The sequence below is a fragment of the Dermacentor variabilis genome, chromosome 3, assembly GCF_050947875.1.
Source record: "Dermacentor variabilis isolate Ectoservices chromosome 3, ASM5094787v1, whole genome shotgun sequence".
Taxonomy (NCBI): domain Eukaryota; kingdom Metazoa; phylum Arthropoda; class Arachnida; order Ixodida; family Ixodidae; genus Dermacentor; species Dermacentor variabilis.
Genome location: NC_134570.1, coordinates 140,057,934 through 140,079,776, shown reverse-complemented (window position 1 = coordinate 140,079,776; position 21,843 = coordinate 140,057,934). Strand labels below are relative to the sequence as shown.

Here is a 21,843-nt window from a genome sequence, read left to right as displayed (position 1 = left end):
CGGATAGAAACTTTGCAAGGCGAAGAGATCGCAGCGGCTGACTGACGCCGCTGACGTTGCTAGCGAGTGAACTGAAGGTGGCTCTGCATTTCGGCTTGGGAAGCACGCACGGTGATCCGCTGATACCGAGCCGGCGCTTCGGCGACCGGAGAACACCGCGCGCTCTCGCACAGTCGCCGCCACGGAGGAGGGGGGTGAAAGGGTGCACGAAGTAGCGATCGGTGGCGCCTGTGCGTTTCGGCTTGGGCAGCAACGCATCATCGAGATCAGCCGCCGCCAAGTCGGCGCTCTGATTGCCGCCGCACAGGGGTGATATTGGAGGAGGAGCGAAAAGAGCAAGGCTCGCGCCGTGCGCGAGAGATGGCTCCCGGAGCGCGCTGGCCCCGGCTACGGAGCTGGTTGTGGCGAGGAATAACGGCAAGGCACGACGGTGACGCGAAACGCAGGAACAGGCGCCAAAAAGCTGCGCTCTACAAAAGTCGCAGTTTCGTTCCAAAGGAAAAGCATCGATTGCGATAGCAGATTAGTACGTACGAAGTAAGGATAGTAGTTTTATCGGCCGTATAAACTTGTAACATAGGCATACTAAATTAACAAGTATGGAGTCACGCCCGCCAGCGAACATGAACACATCTCACTCGATGACCGCGGAAACTCGCTGTGAAACCGCTGCAGCGAGGAAACACGGCAGCAGCAGCGAGCGAATTCACCTTCGTGCAGCCGCTCGGATCAACGCGAACTAAGCCGCAAGAACAGCGCAGCGCGGACTCTGTGCAATGCGTTGGCGGGCTAGTTGGTGCGAATCCATGAATACTTTGTTTAGCGCAAAACGACAGACACATGAAACACGACAGGACAAGGCGCTTGTCCTGTCGTCTTTCTTGTGTCTCTCGTTTTGCGCTAAACAAAGTATTCGCGGACTCTGTACCCGTCGCAGATGGCTTTCAAGACAGCGGCCCGGCCGGGCGTGCGCGGCCGGCCGGAGTAGGACGTGCCCCCCTCCCTACCGTCACCCCGAAGCCTTGCGCGTGACAAAAGACAGCGCGCTTGCTCCCCGCTTTCCGCCGTTGCGTGCGCGAGATTCAGCCGCGATCGCTGGCTCACCCTCGCACGCTTTCCCTCGCACATACAGCCTATCGCGCGCGACGATGATTTTATCGCCCTTGGGACTTTTTACGGAACCTCACGGCGACGCCGACGGCAGAAATGCGCATGGGGTGCCCGTATATTTGCTATGACAATAAAACTCAACGACGATATGGGCATGTGAGTAAACAGCATAATGCACAATACAGGATTTCCCAGCTGTCGTACATCGTGTTCTTAAACATGACGGGCTATTCTCCATGAAGATGACCAAGTGCATATTGTTCGCCGTCTAGTAGAGTCGCCGCCGGTAACGTTTCTTGCTCATGCCATTAAATTTAATAATTAATTGCAGTTAGCAATCTTGTTAATTACTGCTCTGAATACCGTGCTGCCATTGAAGAACTTGTAGGAAATTTAACGAAACTTAAAGCTAGCATGTTTTTGGCGAGGTACCTTTTGCCCGTTTATTTTATCCGGATAAGTAAAGCCTTCGAAGAATATCACGTGACTAACATTCAGCTCGCAACTAAAAGCAGCGCTCTCAAACAAGCTCCGTAGCAGTTGGCAGAAGTGCCGGTGCGCAGCCCGTAGCAACACCAATGCGTTGCGCTGTCGCGGCCGGGGTGCGACAGATCGCCTACTCATTCCTGTGCTTGTTTTGAGGGAGCTCCTTTATGATGCAGGCGGGCGGTTAGTCGCATAATATTTTCTTTTCTTGGGCTTTCATTATCATCCGGAAGAAATAAGTGCGTAAAAGGTACCTGGCGAAAAACATGCCAGTTCCAAGTTTCTCTCAACTTTCTACGAATTCTTCATTCACAGCCCGCCCCTCAGTGATGTAATTTTAAATTAGGCAATTGGAATTAAATATCAAATTGAATGGCACCAACAAAAAATTTACTGGTGGTTTCTCTGCTTCACTGTAAACAATATGCTCTTTGCTATCTTCGTGTAGAATGACCAGTCTTTTTTAAAACACAATGTATTATATCTGGAACACCCTTTATATACTCGCCATGTCTCAAGGTTACACAAAGGCAATAAACTTGCATAATTTTGGAGTTCTGTAAGTACAAGAGCCAGAAAAATATTTCCAGTAAAGCACTGCAGCCAGAGGGTACTAGCCGTGCAGAAAACAATTCAATCACCATGAAGGTGCCAGTAAATAATGAACTGGGATCGAATTCACAAATCTTTTCTTTTGTAGGTGGTCTTTCCCATTGGACCTTATACCTTCTCGACCGTGTGAGGTGGGTCTTCAACGCAAAAATCAGGAGACGGAGAAGAATGCGGGCATCTCATCATGAAAAAAATAATACAAAGAATGCATTCGCTTCATCGGTACATGGTTTTGACTCTATCCGAGTCTCGAGCGGTTCTGCCAAACATGGGGGCCAGGGCGGCCTTAAAGGGACACTAAGGCGAAACAATAAGTCAGTTTAGACTAATGAATTGTTTGAGAACCCTGCAGGCAGTCGTTTAAAAACATAGTTTGATTATTAGATGAGAAAATGAAGGTCAAAGTATCAGTATTTGAATTTCGCGCCGAAACCCCAGCGCCGGTACGTCAGCGTGTCGTCAGAGATCCCAAAGTATGTTTTCGCATTCGGGGCGCGTTGGCTGAATAAAGGTTCCCGAAACTTGCCATGTGTAATATTTGGTTCTTTTAGAACACAATGTAGTCAATCTGTACCGCTGTATATAATTAGTAGGCCTTAGAAGATGCCATCAAAATCCAAGACGCCACAGCCCCCAGGTGCGGAAACTTAAGTAGGCGTCGCCAGCCGTATTTCGTTCTTGCGCTTTTTTCTGGCTCATCTAACGTCTTATCGTTGTAAGAGTGTTGTTTTTGGCGTTGTAGAACGGTAATTTACTGATGCAGAAGAAAACATTATTCACTTTAGTGTCCCTTTAAATAACCCCTCGCGTACAGCCGATACAATCGGTGGAGAGGTCCCCACGGAAAGGGTCATTCACTTCACGTGGCCTTGTGTCAGTCGAAGACTGCTTGTGATTGCGCCCATGGAAGCATCAGTGCCTACGTGTACAGCAAAGCTGGTGTCCCCTTGAAAGGTTGTGAAGTCGACGACCTCCTCCTCTTCGTGCCCGCTGAGCGCGGGGCAGGATCCATAGGGGTGACGCTTTGTCGGAGATAAGGGAATTACCTCGGCGCGGGACAGCGAGCTGGAACGTTTCCCACACTTGAGAAGTCGAATTCCGGGCCGATCACAACGCCGGTCATCTTCGCAAATAATATATCCAACGTCACGAATGCCTGTCATCTTTTTGCAAATAGTTGAAGCACAGGAATATTTTAGTGGCTGCGGATCCTGACTGACAATGGGAGTACAATGTGTAGCCTTGCTGCCACAGCTTTAGCAGCCTTGTACAGCATTAAACGGATTATACAGCCACAAATAGAACGATGCGCGCAAACCGCAAGCCGCCACTGAAGTTCAGACAAATTGAGATACTGGAGGAATGGTCTGTCGTCGCATCAAAGAATACGAAGTTAACACGCCATATGGCACCTATCACAGCATCAAATACAGCTGCCAAAACGGCCATGTGGCCTTTCATATTACTTTTTTGAAGTGCGCGGACAGGCCAGACTCTCACACCGGGATTCACGGCACAGGAAGGTCAGGCGTGCCCACAGAAATATAACGAACGCCCCTCTACTTTAGTCCATGTTTTCACGCCTGGCCGATTTCTCACCCGTAAATCCCTATCAACTGGCCCATTTCCCGTCGTTCCAATCTTCAATCGAGTATTTTCATATAGTGTGTCATCACATGCCGGCGTGTGGCTCCCTCACCTGGGCACGGTCCTGGACGGTCCGTGGTGGCACGACGAGGGATCTCGCACCGCGTTGCCGTGCAGCGTGGCCACGGCGCGCAGCAGTGCCACAGACGAGGCGAGCCTGGGCTCCTGCGACGCCGACAGCAGACTCCGCGAGCGCAGGGCGCCCGCCCAATGGGACGCCAGCCTGGTCACGCCCAGCTGCCCGCCGGAAGAAGACAGCCCTAGGGTTGTAAGCGCCGGAAATGGTAGATGAGTGAGTGAGTGAGTGAGTGAGCATAAATCCATTCGTCTATCCAAACCGTGGAGGAAGGAAGGAAGTTTCCTTCCTCCATGGTCCAAACGCTCACGGACCTGCCACACTCGGTCGCCATAGCTGCCCCCATGAGTGAGAACGGCAGAATACTGATACATTTGCTCCACTTATTGCAAATTCACCTTCCAAGTTTTCTGTGTTTAGGGGTATCCTGCACAGATGACGTAACAGGTTGGCAATGTTCTTTCTCGCCCGATTTGCTGCTTCTGGAGAGAGAGGCAGTGCTCTGAAAACACAAAGCGAGAATACTGTAAGGATCGGCAGATATTGAGCGTGAGTCGGTGCCCCAGTTATCTCTTCAGTGGCAGTGCGAGGGTTAAAAGGTGCCGTGATCCGCCACTGCCCCGTTTCATGTAAGCATTGTGCTTCAACGTGCCTGCGATTGCGAGTCCCAGAGCGCGCAGTGCTTCGGCGCCGTGCTCCAGCTGCAGCGGCGTGCGCACCCTCGCCCTCTGGAGCAGCGGTAGAAGCAGCGCCGACGTCGAGTCCGGCGAGTGTCCGCAGGCGGCTGCGTAGCTCGCCGCTACTGCCACCATAGAGAGCGTCGGGTGCACCGAACTGTCGACGGGCACGTCGCCTCCCGGGGTCGCCACCTGCAAGCGTTCCGTAAAATCGAGTGCAACAGTACATAGGAACCGCGATTAAGAAGAGGTATCATAGCATCAGCTTGTCTTGCCATAGGCATATGTTTCTGCTGGTGCTACAGGCGGGCGAGAAGTGAAATAATAAGGAGTCTATAAACTTTACAAGTGTCACAAAGAGGGATTCGACTTTGTAAGGAACGAACTGCGGTCGTACGTGAACAACAGATGAGCCGTGCTGAATATTAAGCTGAATGCCATGATAGAAAACAATGTTTTTTTAAAGGAAAACAATGCTAATAATCCCGCTTGAGCACACCAGAGAGGAGTAAGGCTACAATTTCGTCATAATGTTTTATGAAGTATTATTCTTGGTGGAAATGTTCTTGGTGCGTGTTTCCCATAACCGAAATCAAAGCACCACAACGAATAGATTAGACAGATTAGCTATCATCATCATTGTCATCATCATCAGCCTGGCTACGCCTACTGCAGTGCAAAGGCCTCTCCCATACTTCTCCAACAACCCCGGTCATATGCTAATTGTGGATATGTTGTCCCTGCATACTTCTTAATCTCATCCGACCACCTAACTTTTTGCCGCCCCCTGCTACGCTTCCCTTCTCTTGGAATCCGGTCCGTACCCCTTCATGACCATCAGTTATCTTCCCTCCTCATTGCATGTCCTGCCCATGCCCCATTTCTTTTTCTCGATTTCAACTAAGATGTCATTAACTCGCGTTTGTTCCCTCACCCAATCTGCTCTTTTCTTATCCCTTAACGTTACACCCATCATTCTATTAGCTACAGTGATGTGGTAAAAGGTATGCGCATAAGTGGGTACGGTCACGTGGCACCAACTCCGTCACCTACCAGTTGTGCGAGTGGTTCGCAGTGGTGCGGCGGCGTCACGGTGACGTTCGTGGGCGGCGAATCGGCGCCGTGCACGTGCAGCCCCATGGCGTAAGCCTGGTCGGCGTCGCCCATGGGCAGTTTTACGCGGTACGCGCCAGGACCCGGAAGTACGTGCACAAGGCGACCCTGCGTAACACGGTGTAAATTCTTGATCATGCTGGCCTATTGTGTGTGTTTTTTTTTCTGAAGAAACATACGCGAGAGTAACTCTTGTTTAGCGTGTTTAACATTGGCAGAACAAGGAATGTCACTGAAGTCATCTTATCGACAAGGGTACGTCTATTCGTCTGGGCAACAAATGACCAGCAACCAAACACCAGCGGCGGGGCAGCAGCTGTTGCACCAACGAAGACGTCACCTTGTCGAAACTTTGACTTCAATGCCCTTCCTTGTTCGATCCCTTTTAATCACTTCAAGCCTCCGTATTACTGTGAACCTCTCTCTTATTGTTTTGAACACACGTTTAACGTGCCTCATAATGATTGCAGTTGTCAACAATACGTAACCTTACGTAAACAATATGTGTCTTTTCAAACTATTCTGACATACCCGAACACCGAAGTTGCTTAGCAGCAATATTAGTTCTGGAAGCCTTTGTCTTCGTCTTTATGGAGACCGTCTGTGTTACAAAATGATCCTAACGCCAGATGCTATATACGTACAACGCTACCAGCGGTACCTATTTGTTTGGAGAGGAAATAAGTGTTCGAGTAGTTCCTTTTGACAGCAGGTCAGGGTGATCCATCTCTAAATCCCCTTTGAAACCCCTCTTATTATTATGGCTCTTCCCTGCACTCGGTGATATCTCAGCCAGGCGTGCGTATGGTGCTTGTCCACAGTGTATTCCGGGCGGCTGGACCCTTTGGCACCTCTTCATCATGTTTGTGACAGCGGCAAGAGAACTACCGCACTTTGTGAACTAAACCCTGAAAATACGATGATCAGATGGAGGATGATTTTTCGAAACGAGTATCGCCTGCGTCCTTGACATGTGACCTACACGGTGCGTAAACACGGAGTGTGCACGAGAATCTTGGGCGGCAAAACCGTGGCTTGTTCGCGCTTTCCCGACGCCCAAGCACCATGTCGTCATAGTTGTACACGTTATCGTCGGTCCAGCTATCGCTCTTTTCAGTGTTCCCTATTGCCTTGATTCTGGTATTATTATTATTATTATTATTATTATTATTATTATTATTATTATTATTATTATTATTATTATTATTATTATTATTATTATTATTGTGCATTGCACAAAGCACTTCCACGAATTGCATTGTGCGAAGCGCGCGAGCGAGCCTCCAACGCAAGATATTTTCTCGCAGTCTCGCTCGAAGGACGAAACACTAAAGCGGCAGCTAGCACATTACTGCGCCTGTAGTATAACACTCGTATAGAGTTAATAGCGGCATTAGTTGAAGTAAGGCTGCACGAAACATTTCATGCTTTAAAATGTGTTCGGTGGGGGTTTAGTGGAAAATGCACGAGAAATGCGTTAGGCAGTACTTCGTGTGGGTGTATATATATATATATATATATATATATATATATTAGCTACGGTTGACATTCAAATGTAGAAAATAACAAAGAAAAGGCAAATGAAACTGGACGAAACGATAACTTGTTGCCGGTGCGAGCCGAACGCACCGCCTTCGCATTACGCGCGCGTTTCACTACCAATTTGCCACGGCGACGGCTATCAAACCATCCACTAACTTGGGTATTTACGTTTTACTAGATCTAGCCCTCAGAGCCTTAGCCTGCGCCGCTCAGAGCCATGGTGACCGGATATGAAACATCTTTTCTTTTTTGCCCGATGGCGTCACGTAACTCGTCAACTCTGGAGAGCAAGCATGTGGCTAAAGAAGCCTTGTACGCTATCTAATAACATCAAGACTGCCAGATTAGAGAACCACGCTATGAATGAACTAGAGAAGAAGGGAACCGAGGGGCTCGATTTTGTTCATTATGACGATATAAAGCCTACAAACAATTAGGCCAGTGAAAGCATCAGGGAAATTAGTTGTGGTTGAAATTCAAATATATAAAATAAAAACAAAAAGGAAAAAAGACATCCACGGCCTAAATAAAAAATCCGATTCCAACAGTCACTATATTTTAGCCTTTTCTTTTAAGCGCAAGAAACCTCACGAAAATTGGTGCAGACATTGCCGAGAAAAATAGATTTCTTCTTTCTCATGTATTTAGATAGGAGTCCCCCAGCTAAAGCTTCCTCTTGAGGTCTATTTATTTAACTGTCGACAAAGGGGGAATATGTTGTATTATAATGGGACCAAGATCTAGACTTATAAATTTTACATACATATTGGCGGTAAACCGACACTAATATAATATGCTTTCAGATCGGTGACGCCGCGCTGAAGTGCCGGCGTTGAAGTTTTGGCGCGAAACCAATAAACCATCTTGCACGCTAGTAATCAACCTTTCTGCGCCGCATGAATTAAGGTATAGCGTACCTCATTAATCTGAGCGACCGTTCAGCATCGCTTCGGCGAGCCAGTGGTGGTTTAAACTATTCCGAAGCCTCCCACTGCGACGTGCGTCGTAGCTTTTATGACACCTTGTTGCGTCAACCCTATTACTGTCCGCAACGACGAGTCACTCATCGCACGTACGACTGCACCTACGCACCTGGTAGGGGCCGGCAGTGGCATGGTCCCGCAGGTAGACGCGCAGTGGGACGCCCTCCTCTCCTCCCGTGCAGCCCACGAGGAAGCTCGTCTCCAGCACCGAGCCGTGGGTGGGCTGCACGATGCAGCGCATGGGCTCGGCAGCGCCAGCGGTCGAAACCAGAGCTGACAGCAGCAGGAAGGCCGCCGCCCGCCGCATGCTCCTTCGTTGGCGCTCAAGTGAGTACGGCTGCAGCTGTAGGCACCAGGCGGCTGGCCGAAATGACGAGACGGGGCTTCCACGAGCTATGACACACGGACATCGAAAACTCTCGGGTTATCGCCTCACTTTTGTCTACGTTAGTCATCATTACCTTCACACCAACAGGTCAGCGAGCCGATGCCTAAGACTTTACCGAGTACGTGTTCAGTCATTCTGCCTGGTCCTATTTACGCACAAACACCAGGCTGTCCTTCCGTGCCGAAGTAAGCACACCTAGCGGCCATTCTTGTACAACTTTCGTTACGTTTCGTCGATAAACGTACTGTTCTCCCCGCTATCCGAACGCCTTGCCTCCACGACACCCGGCCCGGCACCGTGCTTTGTTGGCCGTTAGGCGTCTACACCGACTTCATCGGCGACACCACAATACTCACAACCGTTTGGCGTAACCTGCATTTCCATTTCAGCCCAACTTTCCTATAGGCATCGTTGCGTATGCATCATCGCATGAAGGATATACCGAATCGTGGTCACCAGCCTATAATCACACACATAAAAAAAGACAGAAATGGCACACACTCACCGTCGCACCTAACAGCTTTTGTGTTAGATGTGATCACGCAGCTCTTATGAAGAAGACGGGACCAGTAGCACCCTGAAGGCGAGAAATCGCTGTGCTCCGGGTACAGCGTGCAAGCGCGTCCGTTCGCAGCCTTCGTTCTTCTTCCTCTTCCTTCTCTTTCCAGGTCAGAACACCGCGTGCAATGCAAACGGCGCGCTCTCGCGTGTCGGCCGCGTGGTACACGCCCAGTGATGCCCCCGCCAAATAATAAATGAACTTTACCCTTAGACCCAGACTAACACCACGACTCTCTCGTCGAGGTTGCATGAGGCTCTGCGGAGCTCCGCCCTCGACGACCAAACCTGGGCGACCCAGCACGCCCGCGAGGCGGCGGCGAGGCAAGCCCTCGACGTCCCTTCGTGGGAGGCTTAGGCCCGGCCATCATAAAGTGCTGGTTCTACAATAAAAGTTTATTCCTCCTCCTCCTACCCTTAGACATAACATAGAGGCAAAATACGGATGGGTAAATGAAACCATTTTTCATCTGCGATATCTTTTTTTCGTACATCATTTTAATGCGAATGCATTGTATGGCCCATGAAGCGGAAAATCCGGTGGCGCAGCTGGAAATGGTACAAAAAGTCACGTGATCAAAGAGACGAGCTCCTGCCACTGTTCGCGCCTTCGTTTTCTTCCACAGCTGGCACCGATGCCGCTGATCGTGCCAGCGTTCCCACACTGCTCCTCCTTCTGCGAAATCCCGTCCGGTCCGGGAGCCGACTTGCTGTTAAGGCTATGCAAAGCTTTTGAAGAGCCTGGACGATATGTCGATCAATTACCTTACCGGGGAAGTTAACGCTATGTGGAGAGACTTGTGGTTCCAGAGCAGTGGAAGACAGCTCTCATGGTGCTGATTCCCAAAGCTGGCAAAGTCCCGAGCATTGATAACTAAAGCCTTATTTCGCTCACTTCGTGTGTGGGCAAGGTGGCCGAGCATGCGGTGTTTAATCGGCTTAGAAGGTACCTTGAGGAGAACGAGGTCTACCCCCACACTATGATTGGTTTTCGGGCCGGGCTGCCGACTCAAGACGCAATGAAGCCCATCAAGCATCAGCTCACTGACGGAGATGGAAGGCGCGTTAAGGCAATCCTAGGGCTGGACCTGGAGAAGGCTTTTGACAACGTTCGGCACTCCTATATTCTTAAGTCCATTTCGGATCTTGGCCTCGGCGCGCGCTTTCATGACTATGTTAGGTCGTTCCTGTCACACACACACACAATACATTTTATTAACTCTCTCAAGGTTACATCAGCAACAAAGGAGAGAGGACGCAAGGCAAAAAGCGGCATTCTTGCAGCTTGAGAGACACCCTGCGCCCTCTGCCGGGGTGCATAGCCCAGCAGTTGATCACAACAGCAGTGGAAAAGCGCAGTCACAAACACAAAAGATCTACATCTGACATTTGCGTGAAGTTATGCCTCTACTATCACATGGACTTTATTAGACAAAAACTACTCCACGTATTCTATGCACATAAAAATGTACATAAAAAAACTAATTTACAGTAAACCGTCAGGCAGGAAAGCTACCTTGAGGGTTGCGGAGCTGGAGTCAGAGACGTAAAGCTTGGAGACAGGGACACTCCTTAGCGGGCCGTCGTCTCGCCCACATTTTTCAATCTGGCCATGGTCGAATTGACCAAGAAGCTCTTAGAGATTGAGGGGATTAAGCACACCATGTATGCAGATGACGTGACCATATGGTGTCCCGGGGGTAGTGAGGGCTATATCGAAAGTGTTCTGCAGGAGGCAGTAGAAGTAATCGAAACTTATTTGGACCCAACGGGGTTAAGGTGCTCCCCCTCCAAGTCAGAGCTCTTGCTGTATAGTCTCACTAGAAGGGGACCCAAGCCAAGGGGATGGATCGCCGTGGACAAGCTGAGCATTCAGCTTCGCACAAGAAATGGCGATCTCATACCTAGGGTAGATAAGATCAGGGTTTTGGGGATGCTGATTGAGTCGAACGGCGCCAACACGATGACGATCCAGAAGATCATTGCCAAGAAAGAAAATGCGTTAAGCCTAGTGAAGAGGGTGGCAACAGAAAGACGGGGTTGAAGGAGGATAGTCTGATTAGGCTTATGCACGCATTTGTATTGTGTCACTTTACTTATGTGGCGGCCATGCACAAGTGGAAACCATCAGAGAAGGAGAAGCTTGACATGCAGATTAGGAAGATCACCAAGAAAGTGTTGGGAGTGCCAATGTGCGCCAGCACCGACCGACTTCTCCAGCTGGGAATTCATAATACCTTGGATGAGATAGCTGAGGCTCAGCAGAGGACGCAGATTGTGCGTCTCTCTGCGACTAGCGCGGGTCGGTAGATTCTGAGAGAGTTAGGTGTTCCTCAGGAGAAGATTTCGCAGCTTCTCGCCGGTATTCCCTTGAAGGTCCGTAAGCGGTTTCACGTGAAGCCTGTTCCCAGGAGCATGCATCCGGAGCGAAATGTGAGTGGAAGAAAGGCTAGGGGGGCTTGCCAGCTTAGACTCATTCGTGATGAGAATCAGAAGGTTGGCTTCGTCGATGCTTTTTTTAGCGAGGAGAGGAAGGTGTTTACCATAGTTGTTGTGGACAATGAGGGCAGTATCGTTAACACTGCTACCGTTCGGACTGATAGGCCAGAGGCCGCGGAGCAAGCGGCTATTGCGCTCGCCGTGGTTGACAGGCGCAGGCCTTTTGTATATAGTGATTCAAAGTCGGCCGTTAGAACCTTCAAGAAGGGCTCGGTGGCTAAGGTTGCTCTTAAAATTATGCAGACCTGTGAGATCTCTCAACACTACTTATGTTGGTTCCCTGCTCACCTTGGGATGATTGAGGGAGCCCCTCCGAATCTCAATGAGTCCGCTCATGAGGCAGCGCGAGATCTTACCCTCCTCTCTGCCCCGCGCCATGGTGTGGCCGTATTCCCAGAGAAAAGAGACTCCCCTTCCATATACAATGAGATCACGAAGTGTTACCTTCTTAATCGCGGGGTTTACGGTTTGCCGCATCCTAAACTAAACAGAGCTCAGGCACTTACATTACGCTTAGTACAGACTGGTACTTATCCTTGCCCACGGAAGCTGAACATGTTTTATCCTGAGACGTATACAGAGCCTTATTGACAGGATTGTGGTGCTTCAGCCACGCTCGAACACAGGTTCTTGGCTTGCGAAAGAATTGAAGACTCGGCGATCAAGGACACGTCCAGGTGGGAGGCTGAACTTCGCAACCCGGACCTAAATGCACAATTCTGGGCTGTCCAGCAGGCTTACGACGTGACCGTGAGGCTTGGCCTTCCGGTCCCGACTTGGGAGCGGCATGCTTAGTGGTTAATTATCACTACTTGCAGGACCAAATAAAGTTTTTCATCCATCCATCCATCCTCCCTCTGCGAAGGCGCCTACGGTACTAGCCCACTGCCAGTCAGTGCGGTGGTTTCGGTTCTCATTATGATTTATTGCAAGCATGTTCGCACGATAATGGAGTTTGGCTGCGTTTTGTTTTCTAGTGAACCCGCATACAAAATGTGGCCTCTGATTCTGTTAGAACGAGAGGCGTTATGTTTATGTCTTGGGCTTCCTACATTTGTCGCTAACGATATCTTATATCAAGAAGCACGCCTGTCTTCTCTTCTCATGCGATTTCATATCCTATAAGTAGAAACTTTTCTAAAGATATATGCATCACCACAGAGGGGATCACAATATGTTTTCGTTAATGAACCGGCCTCATTTTTTAACCTTCAGTGGTACGCTCCCATTGCCCTCAAATTGTTTTCGATAAAAAAACTATTGGACCGATTAAACGTTCACCTATGCGAGGTGGTCTTACTAAATTCCGCGGTTCCAGTACTAAAATTGAATTCGCTGATACTTTTCCAAATAATGCTAAGGATATTCCCTATCAATATCTGAATAGTATTATGGTAGATCACCTTGCATACCTGGATACAAAGACCGTTATAGCAACTGATGCTTCCGTCTGTGAAGAAAAGGCAGGTGTGGGAATTGTATCCCCGCATATAAATTGGTCTTTTTCGATTCGGCTACCTGACTTCATGCCTTTCAGGCGAAATTATTGGCAATTGTCTTAGCTTTATGCAAATTACCACCATCTCTGTCATCAGCCATAATCTTAACTGGTTGTATTTCTGTCTGTTCTTCACTAACCACACCCAAATTGTCAGATTCATTAAAATCTTTCTATCCTCTCCTCCCAAGATACTTACGTCTCGTTCGTTTAGTGTGGGTGCAAGGTCACAAAGGCCTAGCCTTAAGCGAATATGCAGATACACTCGCAGTAACATCCGACGATGGTCCTATAATCGCCATTTTACCTTCGTCAGCTTTCATCACTGCGGCGAGATTCAGACAAGATACTACTACAAATAAGTTCGTGCAATTATCCCTGGCAACATCTGATTTCCCGCATGTCAGTTTTCCCCGGAAAAACAAATGGTGCTCCTCTAGAAAAATTGAATGATGATGATGATGATGATGAAGCCGCAATTAATGGCACAAACCCACTGTGGGGGATAGGCCATGAATCGGGTGGTAATATGACTGAAAAATAAAATAAATTAGTTAATAAATAAATAACACAAGAAGGCAAATACACGAAAAAGCCAAGATGAAAAATAAAAGTTACGATTGCAAGACTACAGTGCCGAGTCCCCCATTGAACTTTACCTCCACAGGTCTGGTCTGGCTATATCGCCCTTGTGCCCTCTGTGCAATAAGAGTGAATCTCTGGAACACTTCTTTTTGACATGCCGCCGTTTCATTACTCAACGTAAAAGATCTTTAGAAGAACCCTTCCAAAAGCCTGGCTGGAATTTGACTTTTCCTATAACTCTTTTCTTTGGGGCTGCTGTACCGAGTTACAGCCACAGGAACGTTCGCGAAGCCCTCTGCATCTTTCTGCGCCAGGCAAAACGAATTGCATGTTAAGATTCTTCAAAATCCTTATAATGTTCACAAAATTCACAAAAATATCTAGATAATTGATTATTCATACCTGTAACAGTAGAGACTTCAAATCGCAATTGCGAGATACTTTTTTCTTTTCAACCTAATTTATTCCGAAATATGCTAACACTTTCTTTGCCGCCCGATTCATGGCCGATCCCCCAGAATGGTATGCGCCATTTCACTTGGGAACAAGAACAAGAACAAGATTTCGGTGATTTCTGTCGTGCGCTCCGATGGACGAACCTTAGGCTTCGACTTCTCAGTCAGTAGCTGGACGCAGCTCCTTTGGACGCCCACGCAAGTACGCGAACGAGGTTCATGATGCGCGAAATGATACAACGACGCGTGGAAACAGTGCCGTTACGTTTCGTAAAACGAGTCGCCATTGAGAAGACGTTGCAATACTTTTGCATTCATTCACGTAGGGACACCTAAGTGCCCTTGATATTTCAATCTCTCGTAATTTTTGCACCACCCTTCTCTTTCTTTCTTTTCTTTTTTGAAGCTGACATTTTGCTTCGGTACGTTACAGCTTCTTCATCCACAAAACCGCCTGCATTTGGCTGCAATTTCTCATTTATGTGGGCAATCTCTCTCGTGGGCTGAGAACGACAGAAAGCTGAGCTAGTTGGTAAAGATTCATTATACAAAAAAGAAGTGAGGCGTGCACACAGGACACAAGAGTAGACAAGTGTTGTGCACTTCTCTACTCTTGTGTCCTGTCTGCACGCCTCACTACTTTTTTGCATAATGACTCTCTCGTGGGTGCGTGCTATGTTGAAAATAATTAACATCAACAGCAATGTGTTGCAAATAAAGACATGGTCCGCTGCAGACGAGTTCAATTACATTTAACGTGTCGGGTCCTTCGCTTACACCGGGACATACAGAATACACCTCTCTTCGTTTCATTTCTTTTTTACTTTAATACAGGAAACGCTGCAACAGCCGACGGAGCTCAGAACTGCCTGATTATTAAGCGTAAGGAAACGACTTATGGGGGCGTAATGTGTACGCCGACAGGCACCGTATCCTTGATCTTCTGGTCCTGAGACCGGATTTCCGCAGACCGAGCTATCTACTTCGGAAGGCTTAGTTACTATTTTTTTGTTGTTGCTTTAAAACAATTGATAACTCTTCACTTCAAAAACGTGCATTGGCGCCTGTCTGATGGGAGGAGGAGGAGAAGGAGGAGTGTTGGCTTGCTGAAGGCGTACTTAGCCTTGCGAAAGTTGCCGGCTATTTCTCCGCCTGAACGCCGCCTACCAACCGCAATATGGTCTGAAACACTTCTAACAGCGCTACTAACAGCATCAGGTTTCAAAAACAAGTTGAATCGGAGCCCAATGTACGTTGCGCGCTTTTCGAACCACGACGACCCATACGGCTCACCAATTCACTTCCCAGCCCTGTAACACGGAGGAACTTTAGGAGGAGACGAAGCACCTCCCTCCTAAACATCCAATGCTCTCGCGTGAACAAAATCTCACTTGCACTTGAGTGTGGTGCTGTCTTGCGCTTGAGTCCATCTATTAATTTCTAACCTTCTGCTTCAAATTCAGGAAACTTTAATATATCATGTTCAATGTTACCAAGAGCTTGACAATGCACACACGACGATGATGGGCCAAGTCCTGTCTTGCACCGCCAAGCAGCAGTTTGCACTGACTCTGTGCGGATGCGATGTAGCCGAGCGGCACCAGTTCTGTCTAACGGGCTCGCGCTGCCCTCGGTATATTAACAACTCGCGATGCTGTTCATGCTACGACGACACAAACTGCATTAGTTCATCACCGCTTGCCACCCCTAACTTGAATTCATTCTTGTTTGGTATTCTTTCTAGGCGCTCGTATGCAAAGCGTTCCGAAGAAGTAGTGTGAGCGACTTCACTGCGTAGACGTTTTAAAAAGATGTGAGCAGCTTCGTCCAACGAGCTTAGCAATGAGGAAGAAAGACACAGTTCGACGACGACGACGATGATGATTATGATGATGATGATGATGATGGTGGTGGTGGTGGTGGTGGTGGTGGTGGTGGTGGTGGTGGTGGTGGGAGGAGGAGGAGTAGATTTTAATGAGGAGAAATGGAGGAGAGCTCGTCCTGGAGAGCGTCTCTCTAGCCTGCTACTCCTCACTGGGGAAAGGGGAAGTGGGAAATACAGGGAAAGGTAGGTGGCGGGTGATTATGTTATGGTACAATGAGATATTATATACACGTTGTCCAATATGCGGGTGCGCACTGAAGCCGCATACACGTAAGAGTAATCTTGTCCATACAAAAAGTAATCTTGTCACAAAAAGTTATTGCGCAAACACATTTCGCACTGACTGCACGTCTTACAGCTTCTAGAGGCGAACGTCTAAACCAGTCTTACTTAAAAAGTTCAAAAGTGATTTTATAGCACGTTGGGCGCAGTCAACACTCTTCCACGCGCCCGAAAGCTTTTCTTCTGATAAGGGGCGGGAGTCCAAGCAGTCAACAGTAGATTTGAGTGTTCTTCGTTCGGCCGCATATTGAGGGCACCCGCAAAGTACGTGAGCTATTGTCTCGAGAGTGTGACAGACGCTACATTCAGGGTCCCGTGCTTGTCCAATCTTATCAAGGTATCGATGGGCGTATGCCACACCCAGCCGTAATCGATGAATGAGTGTTTCCTGGCTTCTCCGCAACCGAAGTGGAAGCCGGAATTGTAATCCAGCGTCAAGTCTATGGAGGCGCTCTTGTCGATGTTCGGGGTTGTCCCAATGTCGCGCCGTAGAAGTTTTAATGGAGGTGTGGAGCAAGGCGTTAATGTCATACCGGGAAAAATGAATTTTTATAATTGTTCCGTCAGTGTGCGCCTTTTTTGCTTCCGCGTTTGCCTGTTCGTTTCCAGCTATTCCGCAATGGCCAGGAATCCACTGCAGCAATATGGTATGCCCGGGATGAGACGCCTCAGCAAGCAGAGACATGATGTCATAAACCAGAGGACTGTATGCGGTTCTGTCATTCATATAATTGCTGATGAGTTGCAGTGCTGGTTTTGAGTCACAGAACACTGCCCACTTCTCGAGACTCTGTTGCAGTATGCAGCGAACTGCTTCTCGAACTCCGGTCAACTCAGCTGCTGTAGACGACGTCCTGTGTCCTATCTGGAACCGTTGTGCGATCCCCATTCCTGGCACAGTGTAGGCCGCCGCGGAAGAGGTCTGTGTCACAGAACAATCTGTAAAAACGTGTTCGTAATATCCATACATGTAAGCAATGTATGATAGCGCGAAATGCTTGAGGCCAGCAAGCGGCATTTTCGACTTCTTCGTTGTTCCAGGGATTGAGAGTCCCACCGTTGGCTTTGGCATCGTCCAGAGTGGAACTTCGGTTATGTCATATGGTTCGAAGTCCGACGGCAATAAGTCTTCCTGCGACTACACGGTTTCTGAAGGTGGACACAGGCCGTATGCTTGTGACGTTCATGAGTAGATGATTCCTGTGTCTAGTCAGCAGCCTTAGATGCACTAGCAATGGTTCATGTTGCAGATAAACTCGAGCTGGGCACGCACGTGCCTCTGCAATAGTGCCCCAAGTAGACGCACATCATGGTAGTCCTAGGCAAATTCTCAGTGCGCGAGCCTGAGCACTTCCAAGTGTGCGTACAGCAGTTTTACTAATCCGAGAAAGTACACGCGCACTGTAGCATAAGTAGCCAACAAAAAGTGCCTGGTAGAGCTGCAGAAGACAAGATTTTCCCCATGATTTTCCAGACATATGTCGAATGATCTTAGTAAAACTGTCCAGCTTTTTTCTTAATCGAGAGAGGTGCTTCGACCAAGTCACGGTAGATGATGACTCCGAGAAACTTATAGCGCGTTACTAAAAGTATAATCTTCCCATCAATCATAACCGAGTAGCAGCCATTGACTTCCGTGTAAATGCCATGGTTACACTTTTTTCCGGCGAGAGCTGCAGTCCACAACTGTTTAGGTATGTCAACGTTTTTGACACCGCGCGCTGCAGCTTCGTTTGCACTTGCAAGCGCGTTAAGCTCGTGGTCCATATACAGATGTCGTCTGCGTACACAGAGACCGAGACTGTGCCTGCGTGTCCTTTGACCAGTCCAATGAGAACGATATTAAATAAGGTTGGGCTCAATACACCGCCTTGAGGCACTCGACGATTGACGGGGTGGTTCTTTGTTTCACCGTCTGGAGTTGTCATTAATATCGTTCTCTCTTGAAGATAGCTGGCTATCCACTGATGCATACGTCCCCCGACGCCACATTCTTCTAGGGCAATTAGAATTGCAACTTGTAGAACGTTGTCAAAAGCACCCTTGATATCTAGAAAGACCGAAGCCGTTAATCGACGGCGTCGTTTCTGATGTTCAACAGTTGTTACTAGGTCAATGACGCTGTCGATTGACGACCTACCCTTTCGAAAACCTGTCATTGCATCTGTATATATATTACGCTTCTCTAAAAACCACTCCAGGCGCGTCAAAACCATGCTTTCCATGGTTTTAGCTATGCAACTGGCAAGCGCCACAGGTCTGTAGGAAAGCATAGCATAGGGTGTCTTGCCTGGTTTCAATAATGCCACGATTTTGCTTGTCTTCCAGTGTACAGGCACAGTTCCCGAGGACCAAGAGAGATTGTATAAAGCCAGAAGCTCTTCAGTCGCTCGAGGGCCTAGATGGCGGAAGGTAGAATAGGTAATGCTATCAGGACCAGGCGCACTTGAGTGTCTTGAAGAGAAAATCGCTGCACGTAGCTCTTGCAGCGTGAGTGGGAGGTCGAGACGATCGTCCATTGTTCGAAGAGCACACCTGAGCTCTGAAGCTACCGATGTTGTAGATCCGGACAGGTGTATGCAGAAATCTTCCGCGATTTCCTTCTCACTGCGCGTCTGGATGATAGCCAAAGCTCGCGAGGGACGTAGCTGTTGTGGAGAAGATGGTAGTGCTCGTACAACATGCCATATTGTGGACAACGGTTTTCTTGGGTCCTGGCTGGGGCAAAAGGTCCTCCAACGTTGTCTGTCTAGCTTGTCTAAGTATCTTTGAATTTTCTTTTGCAAACGGCGTGACGTCCTTAAGCCTGATATCAATTTAGTTCGCCTGTATTTCCTCCCGGCGCAACGTCGGACTGCCCGCAGCTCTTCATATATGACGTCAACGAATGTTCTTGAATTTGATGTTTGGATGATGCGTGTTGTTGCGTGCATTGCTGCTGTAATGCGCTCTTCAATCTCTTTCGGTGAAATTATACAGTTGCAGGATTCATCTAGCTTGTTCTGAAAAGCAACCCAGACAGTGCGTCGCGTATGAGAACTTGGAAGTTTTGTAAACCATTTCAGTTGTACATAAGTAGGTAGGTGATCACTGCCATACGTTTCAGCATCTGTGCACCAGGCAGCAGAAGACGAAAGGCATCGTGAAGCGATAGCTAAATCGAGGCGGCTGCGTTGTGTGACGAAGAAACGTTGGTGAGCCGGCCGTCGTTCAGGATGTCAAGACCATTGCTACTTGTGAAGTTAAGAAGTTGTCTTCCTCGAAGATTTGTGATCCTACTACCCCAAAGATGGTGGTGCGCGTTGAAATCGCCTACAATAATATGAGGTCCTTGGCAAGAGTCAAGAACAAGTTTCAGGTGTCCAGAGTCAAATCTTCCCCTGGGAGAAATATAGCCACCGATGATCGAGATTATCCGGTGCTTTAGCTTCAGTGTTATAGAGACGTACTCGTTGCTGTTATGCACCGGAACTTGGTTTAGCGAATACGTGAGGTCACATCGCACACATAGCAAAACTTTGCTAGTATTTCCACTTGTTCCAGACGCGAATTGTTCGTATCCAGAGAGTCTAAATGGCGATGTCATATTCGGCTCGCATATTAGGATAACTGGAAACCGATGCTTGAGCAGTCTCTGTTTAACATCTCCCAGGCAACCCCATAGACCTCGTGCGTTCCACTGGAATATTAAGAAAGCGCTTATCCTTTCCTGTAGTGACAACCTTGGAGTTGATGATGCCATGGCCTTTGCTAGCTTCTATACAGCAGCGAGCATTGGTTCTAGTGCGTCGAGAATTAGCACCGCAGCCTTGGCAACGGGCGTCTTAACTCCTATGAGCAGCATTCGCAAGGAACGAATCAACTGTGCAAGCATCACCTTGATTTGCCCATCCGACGATGAAGGTTCATGTTCACGCTGGCGTTCCGGCTGCACTTCTGTACTCTGAGATGGCAGGGAAGGCCATATAGTAGTGTCCTTGGTGTTCAGAAGAGTAGACGTGGTTTAAGGTGGCTCTGACGTTTGAGGACTAGCAGGAGCGCGTGACGACTTTTCCTTGAGTACAGGTTGTCCTGTTGTCGATGCTGATCTCCTTCTGCGATTATGTGAGCGCCTCTGGCGGCGGTGGACCTTGGTAGCCGCTTCTCTGTCTGTAGATCGATCTCGTACCATTTGTCTTAGCACGGACATTTCAATTTTTAATTTTGGACAGTTCTTCGACGTTGCCTCGTGCGGCTCATCGCAGTTAGGGCACTTCAAGTCAGAGCCAGCACACGTCAACTCATCTTGATCACCACCACAGCGCGGACATGTCATCTTGTTCACGCACACAGCACTTACATGCCCGATTTTCTGGCATTTACGGCATTGCAAGGGCCTAGGGATGTATGGACGAACAGGATGTCGCACATAACCCACTTTTACATGTGTTGGTAAGGTCTCTCCCTCAAAAATGAGTTTTATGCACCTCGACCGTCCAAGACGGTGTATGTCTGTGATATGGACAGTTGAGGAGATTAGCGTTCGGAGATCGGCATTATCAATATCTGTATCGACATCGTAGATAACACCGGCGGTGGTACCGGCGGAGGCCTCCATGTACGATGAATGAGCGGACAAGTATATTTTCTAGCTCAGTTACACCTTTCAAAGTGTCGAGGATGGTTCGTGTAGTCACATCAACAGTAAGTATGTTTCTTCTGGGATTGATTCGGACTTCTCTGATTTGCCCTGGAGCCAGCCTCTCGAGATAGGCAGTGAGAGTTTGCCTATTGAGGGTATTCAGGTTGCCTGTAGCAGCGACGGGGATGTAGGCGATTGTGTAGGCTTGCTGTGTGGGCGACTTATTGTAGTTAAGCTCACTCACGCTTGATGTCCTACGAAGTTTCCTCTTCAACCGACGATTTGTGACCTCGGTATATCCGCAGTCAGAATCCATGTCGTCGACGTCTGAGCAGCTCAATGACCTTGGCAGAGTCGCGTTAAGGTGGTCGGGCGCAGCAGATGGTGGTGGTGGTGGTGGTTATCCAGGGAACCATGACAGGCACCCACTGTTGGGACGCTGGAGAATCGCCTTAATTGACAAAATGACACCTTAGTTCACATTGCATTAAAAGTAATCTTAAGCAATGTATAATTTGTCGATCACTATCATAATTACTTCCGTTTACTCGGGAAAGCATACGGACAAGCAGCTTTTTTGTAAAATCTGGAGCAGCAGTAAGTATATTAGGGTTTCATATTCTTTTACCGCGAAAATCAAGTTATCGTGACAGGACAATTGCCAAAACTTTCCGCTCCTCACAAACAAACACTTTTCTCTGCTAAATACTGCAGGAAAACAAAAGAAGGAAGAAGAAGAAAAAGAAGAGAGGGGGAAGAAAGAGAACTAGACATTTAAATCCAGAGGGAAACCACTACGTTGGTATCACTGCTGTCAAAATAACAT

General features: G+C 48.3%; 1 protein-coding gene across 2 annotated transcripts in view; it reads right to left on the bottom strand.

The window, feature by feature from the left end:
* Positions 1 to 9,302, bottom strand: part of LOC142576325 (polycystin-1-like protein 2) — a 40,365-nt gene extending 31,063 nt beyond the window's left edge. For both annotated transcript variants that reach the window (XM_075686407.1, XM_075686408.1), the window contains exons 1-5: positions 9,140 to 9,302; positions 8,356 to 8,639; positions 5,662 to 5,829; positions 4,584 to 4,800; positions 3,908 to 4,115 (exon numbers count right to left, since the gene is read on the bottom strand). In XM_075686407.1, the coding sequence (XP_075542522.1) occupies positions 3,908 to 4,115; positions 4,584 to 4,800; positions 5,662 to 5,829; positions 8,356 to 8,553 (791 nt within the window). In that variant the 5' untranslated portion in view covers positions 8,554 to 8,639; positions 9,140 to 9,302. The remainder of the gene's footprint in view (positions 1 to 3,907; positions 4,116 to 4,583; positions 4,801 to 5,661; positions 5,830 to 8,355; positions 8,640 to 9,139) is intronic.
* Between the last annotated feature and the right edge of the window lie 12,541 nt (positions 9,303 to 21,843).